This window comes from Sinocyclocheilus anshuiensis, unplaced genomic scaffold, assembly GCF_001515605.1.
Source record: "Sinocyclocheilus anshuiensis isolate Anshui unplaced genomic scaffold, SAMN03320099.WGS_v1.1 scaffold702, whole genome shotgun sequence".
NCBI classification, from domain to species: Eukaryota; Metazoa; Chordata; class Actinopteri; order Cypriniformes; family Cyprinidae; genus Sinocyclocheilus; species Sinocyclocheilus anshuiensis.
In genome coordinates, this window is record NW_015548184.1 from 3083424 (window position 1) to 3094378 (window position 10955).

Genomic DNA, 10955 nt, shown 5'->3' on the forward strand with positions numbered 1-10955 from the left:
TTAATTATAAATTGTTTTTCCTGTGCTAAACACTTTTTAAATTTATTATATATTATTTAATATAATTTTATATGATTTATATAATATTATTTTACATTATATTATATAATACACGCAATTATCATTGTATTGCAAATGTACTGCTACATTTGTGGATGTCTACTCATAAAGATTAAGGACAGCCGGCCCTCTCTGTAAATTCTTATTCCTCTGGTAGTCTTTGACCTTCCGTTCAAACTGGTGTAGATTATAGTGCTTGGATCACATTCCCCCTGAGATATGCTTTTTACAAGCCTCTCTTATCCAGGTCCCCTGTGTTTTACTTCATCGCTGAGAACCTTACCTAATTTTTATCTGTTTCATTGTGTCATCGGCATCCTATCTCTCCTCACATCGAAGTTCTTGCGATCCATCTGTCTCTTTCACTGACTTACCACTGGTGTCTGCCTAATCCAATTACTAGTTCTGCACTTTCTTGCCTCCCTCTGCTTGTTTTGATCTAGTTTCAACAATGGCTCTCAATAAAAGACCCTTCCCAGCAGGCAATGCACATCTCTCTGACACTTCCCGTTCGGGATGGGCTACATTTCAAAGAACTCATTGATTGTCGGGATTGATTCGTTTCAGGCAGGGCCAAACTCCTAATCACTTCGGTTTCATCGGTTGACACGGACAGAATAAGACATCGAGAGACGAGACCTGCTGATGCTTGCTTATAGATCAGACTCTTTACCTTTCTTATTGCACCTGCTTGTTCTGACTGGACAACGTTGATTTGCATGTGACCACACGTAGTGATTGCATCCGTGCCAGGGGAATTCTATTCATTCCCTGCAGCAACCCATCGACAAAATTTGAATATGGCTACATATTCCCGGTAGCTCCTGATTTGATGATATCAACACATTTTACATGTGAAACGTTCTCCAAATTTGTATAAAACTACAAATAAAACAAGGAAAAAATAAAGAGCATGCTGCAATGTGGGCTGTCATTCCAGCTGCCAGAAGGAAGGTATACAAGATGGATGGGTTTGTTATGGGTGATTATTATTATTATTATTATTATTATTACTACTACTACTTTTTTATTATTATTTTTAAATAATAATATATATGGAATATGAAATGCTGAAATAAAATTGTTATACTTTTATTTTAAGAATTTTAATAACAAATACCTCATTTATTCAATAAATAATATTTATATAATGATATATAATATAATAATATTGATAATATTGATATATAATAAGATCATAATTGGCAAAGTGTGCACAAGTAATAATAATAATAATAATTTTATTATTATTATTATTTATTTAAAACAATAATAAAATATTATATATATTTAAAAACAAAAATTAAATATAATATTTTATATTTTTTCTTTATAAAAACTCAGTTTTGATTTTTCTTTAGATTACAGTGTAGCAAAAGTTACTTAGTAAGCATTAAATCTGCATTTTTGTAGTTTTGTGAAAACGTACCATTTGCGAATAGTACAAAAGGAAATGTTTTTATTAGATCTGTTGATTGTTATTTTTTTCACTTACTCTGCACATTTTTTTACTTTATTTTTAATAAAATAAATTATTATAATAAAAATCATTATTATTGTCATAATAATAATAATGGGATATTAAATAATATTTTTTGTATTATTATTATTATTATTATTATTATTATATTGACAAGGTTGTCGGTAGATTTGATGAAATACAAACGCATGTGCTGATAACAACACATCTTACACTTGAAACTTTTCCCAAATAAAACTTTTCCCCATTTTTTTTTAACAAAACTACAAGTAAAACAAAAAATAAATAAATAAACAGCATGCTGCGATGGGGGCCGTCCTTCCAGCTGTCACTCTGATGAGGCCAGTAGGAGGCCATCCGAGATGGACAGGTCCACGGTGTGAAACGGTTTGTGACACAGTGTGAAATAAACTGGCAGAATAAGAATGGGCAATGCTGGGCAGACTTACCACGCAGGAGATCAGAGGTGGAGTGTGGCGATGCGTGAGCGCGGAACAGCTGCCAATCAAAGTCATCCTCCTCCCCTTGGCTGAACTCGCACAGGCTGGGGTCGGAGTCCTCATCAAACGTGCAGCCTGCTGCAGAGAAGCAAAACAACTTAACGGTCTTGATGCAAGTCCATGACTTCCTCTCATTAAAAACCTTAAACGGCCTGGGATATGTGCTTCCTGTTTAACCTGACAAGTCTCTACATGAATTATTAAAAGCGTCTGGTTGTATATTTAAAAGCCTCCGGGGCAATAACATTTCATTTGGACAACATTTGATCCACAATTTGTTGACACTAAAATGTGCATTACAATACGACTCCTCAACCCTCTGGGGAGGTTAATGTGGCTGCAGGCAGACGTACGAGGACCCCCTGGCCCAGCAGCCTAATTAAGCAGCCGTGTGTTATTTGGGGCTCTGTTTCATCATGCAAACCCCTGTGATCTGATTTCTGTTTGTGCAGAGTGAGAAGTGCCAGACTGCACACCCACATATACATTATTTCCAACACCGGCTCTTTAGCCAGACAGCATTCGCCAAAGCAATCATGCCTCTTTTCAAGACACACCGCTCTCACGCACGACATCTCCAAGGACACACACATCCCCATCACCTCCACCATTCAATCATCAATACTGCCTGAAAATTTACAACACAAACACTGCAACAGACCAATTTATCAGCAACGACTGTGGAAGATAACTGGGCATGCTTAATAGTTGCGAATACACTGCCAGCCTTGTCATTATTACTTATTACTAAAATTATTTTAATAAAAGTATTTTATGAACTATTTATTTATTCATTCATTCATTCATTCACAGTACATAAATTGATACTTTGAATTGAATAGAATAACAAAAAAAGTATACTAACAATGATATGGACAAACTTAAAAATGATATCAGTAGTTGTTGCAATTATTAAATATTAACAGATATGGACACAATTATTAACAGACACAATAATAATAATAATAATAATAATAATAATTAGTTGCAAAATCTACTGTCAGCCTTATCAGTATTAATCATAATTGAATATTTTATAAAGGTATTCTAAATTACTTTTTATTTTGTGCTTTTTACTTTCTTTTCATTTTTAATATATTTACTACTACTACTACTAATTATAATAATAACAATAAATATGGGATATGAAATAAATACTGTTAACATTGACAAGGCTGTCGGTAGATGTTGCCGTAGTAATCAGCAAAGCAGGAACAGTTATAATTTTAGTAATAATATCAAAATTATTTAAAGGGGTCATATGATGCTATTTTAAAGATAATTATTTTGTGTATTTGGTGTAACAAAATGTATATGTTGACATGCTTTAATGTTCAAAAAACACATTATTTTTCAAATACTGTACATTATTGTAGGTCCTAAATTAGGGCTGTCAAACAGTTCATTGCAGTTAATCGCATCTAAAATTAAAATGTGTTTACATAATGTTGTATTATTAAAATGTGTGTGTACTGTGTATATTTATTATATAAATGCACACGCATGCACGCATGCAGAAAAATATTCATATATATATATATATATATATGTGTGTGTGTGTAAACAAATATTTTTAATATATATACATGTGTGTGTGTATATATGTATACATATAATAAATATACACAGTACACACATATATTATGTAAAAACAAACTTTTATTTTGGATGCGATTAATTGCAATTAATGCAAGTAAACTGAAAGTGATCACCCTTCAAAAACAGTTCACGAAAGTTCACAAACTTCCTGTTAGGCCTTGAATACAGGGTCAACTAATACTTTAATCTTTCTGTAACTATTCCCAACTATTATTCTAATCCATCAGGGACTTCCTAAACTTCTCAGCCTGCAACTAATTTCAGTTCCGCATTACATTTAATACGCAGCACATTTGTGACCTGAGGGCAGCAGCTTAATGTGCCACAGCCTGAGCACCTCGCCACATCTGCTGTGGTCCTTCACATTAGCCGTGTAGGGTGAGAAAGAGCAGGCAGCGGCGGGCAGTCCACAAATCCCAGTCACATGCTGCTGACTGTGGCTTTGACAATAACTATGACATCAAGGTGACCCTCATAGCTGACTGCCTCATTACTGCCACCTCTGGGCCTGCCCCAACAACAGACAAATGGGGATAGTTTTACATCTGGCTAGTACAACAAATTGGTTGCTTGTATTTTTTATTTCAAAAGAATCTGTGCTTGCATAATAGACATTTCTCTGTCCTTAAGTATAAGTTTTATTGTAACCGACATAAGTTATTATTAAATACCGTGAAACACTTTTTTTGAAAGGCATTAATACTTTTATTCAGCATGGACCTATTAAATTTATTTAAAGTGGCAGTGAAGGCATTTATAATGTTATAAAATAATTCTATTTTAAATAAATGCAGCTTTGAACTTTCTATTCATCAAAGAATCCTAAAACAAATGTATCAGTTTCCACAAAAATATAAAGCAGCACAACTGTTTTTAACATTGGTAATAAGAAATGTCTTAAGCACCAAAATTCAAAATGCTGGGTAGATACAGAGATAGCTTTACATTATGTAAGATTAAGACAAAATTCAAAACAGTAACAAATTATAAATATTGTGAAATTATATTCACAACTGGATACCTTTGCTGTTACATCACTTAGTAATTGTAAGTAGGGATGCACCGATCCGATATTCATATCGGGTATCGGCTCCGATAGTGCCATTTTTCTCGGATCGGGTATCGGTCAGAAAGAGCCGATCCAAATCCGAGAATTTTTTTTTTTCCGATTGTGCGAATTATTCTGTGTTACTTCTGAAGCCATACGATAGCTTAATGTGAGCTACATATGAATATTTAAGTCCTTACATTAAAGTTCACACAAACTCTTTTCTCCGCTGTGGCTGTCAGTCATTCGTTCAGCCTTTAAAGTTTAAACCCTGGTCGCGTTCGGTTACAGCAGTCAGCTCGGTAAAGCTCTCTCCAAGATCATTCTGTGTTCCCATTATACTTGATTTGTAAATACATGTCTATGATTTTGCAAAAAGGACTTTATCTTCTTGCCGGAGTTTAATGTTGTTTTGTTACTTGCTACCGGGTGTCTGTGAGAACAAAATCCAGTAGCTCATTAATCCTTAGTGCGTTTTTATGTTTTTCTTATTAGTAGAATTCGTATAATAATAATAATATCTTGTCAGTGTTATTGTTCGTTTTTTTTTACAGAAACACTGAATGACCAAAAAAAGCACCAGCACCAGTCCTAAGTTCATGGTTACCAAGTTTTACAACACTTTTATTTGTTCCCCACAAAATATTGTTTTTTCACTAAATGTTTGGATTTCTAAAATTATTGTGCACTGATTTTTTCTAGAATAACTTTTGCTGCCGAATTATCCACTAACCTAGTTTATGATACATTTTTGTCATAGATTATAAATATACATAGGCCTATATTTTTTCATATTTGTTTATTTTATTTTTCTTTATAATGAAGTAGTCTGTATCTAGTAGATTGTGAAAGAATGATTATCAGTTCCACACACAGAGATATATAAATTCTACATTTATTTAAATGAGGGAAAAAAACTTCACTGGTATCGGATCGGAATCGGTATCGGCCAATACCGGACCCTAGGTATCGGAATCGGTATCGGAAGCAAAAAAGGCGGATCGGAGCATCCCTAATTGTAAGCAACCTACAGTTACAGTATACCAATACCAGAAGTGTCAAAACAAAATCCTTGCCATTATAATCAATCCATGACTCACAAGTCTGAATCAGAGAAACGACTAACACTTACTAAACTACAAGCACCAAAAATACTGTTTGGCATATAGTTAGGTGTCATTAGGTCTCACACAACTCAAAAACACTAAAAGAACCATTAATGGAATACTTAAAGAATCAGAATCACATAATTGTTGACTGGAATCTGACTCAGAACCAGAATCATTACATCCCTTGCAAATACGATCCCTATTACTCATGTGAGCCAGAACAAAAGACGGCGAGAATCTTCCCAGAGCTTTTGTCCCAGTAGGTTTCATTTACGCCTTTCGCTAACAGCTCAGCACAGGGATCCGTTTCTGTAGGAGCGGGAAAAGATACCAAAGCTGACAAACTGAGACCTTATTTAGGCAATTACTTCTCTCCTACCAAAGCCAAAGACATTTGAGACGTTCTCAGAAGATCCTGAGAGAAACGTGGAACGCCCAGCTTTTCTTTCCATCAGTACACATCATCTTAAAGCCAAGCACAAACGATTTACCATCATGACTGAACAACAATCAAGTCCTCCTCTCTGCTCCCCCAAACCCCTCACCTCAGCCGCGTCATGACTGCCTCCAATAAGTAATTACAATATAATCTGGCACAGCAAACACAACACAGAGAAAACATCAGGCTTGAGCCACTGCCAGGGTTGAAAGCCCCTTGGCTAGAGAGCATGAAGGCTTTTGTGTGTGCAGGCTCATCCGCTTGTTTTGTTTATTAATGTGAACAAGTTCCCTTTGGAGAGTTAGGCTGTTATTAGCCTTCATTAAAATTTCGAAGAATTGGCTTGTCTGAGCCCTCTAAGGACATACCAATGAATCCTGACTCATTCAGGCTATCAATAGCTTCAAATATGTGAATGAAGAATCAGGTTAATTTCAAACCTGTTCTTTTTTTTTCAATATGCTTTTAACCAATTTACTGTCAACAGATGGTATTACTCAGAGAATGTTCTGTTGCTGATTGCATGACAGTATATCTTGTAGCAGACAGATAGGGCTTAATTAATTTACTTAACAAAATAACATTTTAATGAAATATATGTTTTAAATACTATGTACAATACTATGTACGATCCTGTGATTATTGCTGGGGATTTTCAGTGATTTTTCCTGTATCTTAATGACTAAGTCACTGATTCATTCAGCTATCGGATTAATTTGAAACACTGAATCATTTCAGAAACAAATTAAGTAACTCTTTAAGAGTGACTCAGTGAATCATCATTTAAAAATACTGGTTCATACAGGAAGTGACTGTCTAAATGTGAGTCATTGGATTGTTCACTCAAATGATTAGTTCAAAAGGAAAAAAGTTCAAAATTGAATCATTCAAGAAATGACTATTAAAAAGTATAATAGTAGGGAAGCATGCGATTTCAGATGTAGTCACTGAATCACTTAACCAACCGAAACACCGGTGTTGCGCAAAGATCCACAACAGTTTAATTTGCGCTGACTTCGCTGAAACTATTTAGGCAATGCCAAAATAGATAGTAACTTGCAATTCAGTGTCTAAAATAAGTTAACGAATATTAATTTCTAGTTTATTAAACTGCTTTCTAAAAGCATGACTGAATCCCAGTATTCTTACCTTATTGCAAAATGGATCAACAAAGGGAATAAAATATTTTTAAAGCTACAGAAAAGAGAGAACTATGCCAGAGAAAAAAATCTCTGGCATAGTTTTTCCTATTTTAGCATCAAACAGACAGTATTATCATGTTTTGCTTTGGGAACACCAAAAACTTTTTTGCTAAAGATGGAACTACACCTCAACTGAAACCCAAAAGCAATGATGCAGATCAAATAAATAAATCTGACGCCATGGATCTGCTGAAAAAAGTACAGATTTAATCTGTACCACAAAATGTTGTGTCTTCAGAGGGTGTAAGAATCTGCTTGCTAGCTAGCTGGGGTTCTACTACTGAGAAAAGAGCAGGGACAAGACAAATAGGATGTTGTCAGAGGATCAGGGGAATGTCTCAGATTTATCTAGAGCAGTAATGTTAGAGAGAGGCAATTTGTTTAACAATGCTTCCAGGTTAGCACTACCTTGCCAAGGGATATTTAAAGTGTGTCCCACTTTGAAATGTGCATCCTATTTGAACCTCAACTTGCCTTCTTGCCTTATTTTTTCATAAATTAGATTCTTCTCTCCAGACATGTTCTCATGAGGTTTGTGACATCCCTCACCACCTCATCCTTAAATTGAGTTTGTGTGCCATACTTTGAGGCCTAGCTTTAGCATTAGCAGCAAATTCCTGAAGTGTAAAATAAATCAATAAATCAACAGAGTAAAATGTTGATCCAGGAAGTGGTATATGTCTGTGTAAGCTTTGGAGGCATTGATGGAAGCGATTTACTGGATTTATGCTTTGATAATCGTACTGAATCATATCCAGATGTAGTTTTTGATAAAAATTTGATTTTCTCACCTTTTTGCTAAAAATTATGCATTTTTTATTAAACCTACCATACAAAAAAAATGCTTTAAGCTAGAATAAAACATATTTTTTTGTTTAAAAGTAGAGGCTCTGATCTTTATTTTGTTGTATTGCATATTCAAATATTCATACAGCAAAATATACTGGAGGCCATCAAATTTTAGTGAATTAAAATCATTTAATTATTGTCCGTGCAGAGGCTACTCCCTTTTATTGATCTATGGCGCATTCATTTTGATTCTTTACACGTGTAATGATGTCCAGTGACTTGTTTGCATTATTTATGCATTATTTTATTTATTTGTAAGACTTTTTTTATGACTAAATTTGGTAATGGGAGAGTAAAATTATTTTTAAAACGTACGCCGTTCAAACTAGGCTACTTATGTTGACGTGTTTGGGATGTGGCTTTTAATGATGAGACCTTTTTTGTAATCAGGCTCTCAAAAAGTATTTAAAAATTTGGATATAGATTTATTGGCAAACATATGGTGTATTGCATATTCAAATATTCATACAGCAAAACATACTGGAGGACATCAAATTTTAGTGAAAATCATCGAAATCGCTGGCGGTGGCTGGCAACTTTTTTCAAAAATGCTGGCGGGGAAAGAGTTTGAAATGGAGTTCTTGTGCCACACTTTGAGACCTACCTTTAATACTAGTGGAAAATTCCTGAAGTGTAAAATAAATAAATAAATACATATTGGTGAACAAAATTACAAAAGATGGACTTTATTCACCTGCATGTTTTAGCAAAAAAGATTTATATACAGTAATTATATTTATATATTTATTTTTATTTGATAAATGATATATTTCTGAGGCAAAATTGTAAGATAATTTGACCTGTTTTCAGAGAATTTGTTGAATTTTATTGAAGTGTATTTTTCTAAATGCCTTTTTTATTATAGCATAACATTTATGGAGGTTTATGCTTAAAACAAGAAAAAAAATAATTGGCCATATATTTTCTGTGAAAAAAATATATTTTTTTTTGTCTTTCTTGTTTTAAAGATGTTACCAGAAAACAAGCGCGCTGGTAGCTACTATGTTATACAGACAAAACACTTGACAGCGAAGCGTGTGTAATATTGTGAGACACTTTAGTATGACATGAAAATTCAACAGATGCAATGAAGTCATACTGCATGACAGTAAACCAAAATCAAAACGACTGCATCCCAAATGCAGTTTAGCACATCATCCACATCTTTTTATACACACACATAGCTGCAGGCATCCACACTGTGACTGTGTAACATTCTGTTTGTGGTCAGTTGTCGCCTGCCACCAATGGTTAACACAATCTCAACTGCCATACCGTATGTGGTACGAAAAGGTGAGTTTTCTATATTTTCCTGAAAAGTTTTCCTGTTAAAAACAGCTCTCTGTAGCTGAAAAATTATTTGTTGTCATTTACAGCCAAACATGATGATCCTCTTGCTGAGCTAACTCCTTTTTAACCAAGGCTAAGTAATTTATGAGATTTGAAATTAATTAGTTTCTTTGCCTCTCTCCTCGAAGAGCACTAGCTCTTTGATTAACACCTCGTGAGTATACTGAGAGAAGACGCCACTCCATACGAACTACTTTCGCCAGCCGTTGAAACCCGCTCCTGCGTTAATCAGACATTCCCTCACTGCTTAGGCACGTGGCTGGATGCGCCGCGGCTGTCTGGGCCTCAGCCTAGCTCCTCCGCTAGCCTCATTAGCATCCTGCCGCACTGCCCCAACCAAGCATCAAGACAAAGACAAACCTTGTTTGTGTTGAGCAGGGAAGTCTCTCACCACTCTACTGCAAGGCCATTCATCCTTTCTTAGCACTCACAATGAATGCAATTAATTTCCTACCCCTGGATTTAATGAGGGAGTGCAAACTCGCACAGTGGCAGCCATACAGAGTGGAGGAAGTATCACAGATTCTTTCCACAATGTATGCAACAATGAGCCAAAGATGGATGTGCTACTGTAGACTAGCACTTTGTGAAAAATACAATGGTCTTATTGGGTGCAAGGAACTGGAATGGCTGATGCACTGAATCCCGAACATACCTCATGTATGGCCACAATGCTACACTAAACTTGCGAGCAGCAATGCAATCCAAGAACTGGCCCAAAATATAATAAAAATACTAATTAAGCCAAAAACTCATTCAATCAATTTTTTCAAGGTTGTTATTGTTAACTAAAACTGCAGTAAAGCTTTTAAAAATTGTAATTTCAGTCATTCAGAGCTGAAATAAATATAATAATAAAATATAAATAATATAATAGTAAAAAATGAAAAACTCAAATAAATTCAAATGCTTTGAATTCAAATAAGTTTGAGAGCTAAAATTACTAAAACTGAATAGAAACTAATTAAAACTAATAAAAATGACAGAAGCAAAACATACTACAATTTAAACTTGAATTTATAATACTATATATAATTAAAATATAAAAATAAAATCTCATTCAAAATATTGATAAATATTATAATAGTATATACTGTGAATTATACTGAAATGATACGGATTCATTTATTTATTGATTTAACCAATTCATAAGAGTCATTCATTCAGGAATCAATTGTCATGTTGGATTTTTTATTCACTCTTCAGAACCAGCTCATGAGAATCATTTTGGTCTACAATGGTCACATCTTATGTTTTTGATTCAGTGGCTCAAAAACTGTTCATGATGCATGATTTAGTTTTACTAAAAAGAACCAGCT

The 10955-nt window shown here is 34.3% G+C and overlaps 1 protein-coding gene across 1 annotated transcript in view; it reads right to left on the reverse strand.

Annotated features, from left to right (window-relative positions):
* The window catches only part of LOC107704844 (receptor-type tyrosine-protein phosphatase U), a 177156-nt gene extending 170801 nt beyond the window's left edge, over positions 1-6355 (reverse strand). Inside the window, exons 1-3 of the mRNA XM_016507867.1 lie at positions 6342-6355; positions 4068-4147; positions 1990-2118 (exon numbers count right to left, since the gene is read on the reverse strand). Coding sequence (XP_016363353.1) covers positions 1990-2118; positions 4068-4147; positions 6342-6355 — 223 coding nt within the window. The remainder of the gene's footprint in view (positions 1-1989; positions 2119-4067; positions 4148-6341) is intronic.
* Positions 6356-10955: the final 4600 nt, after the last annotated feature.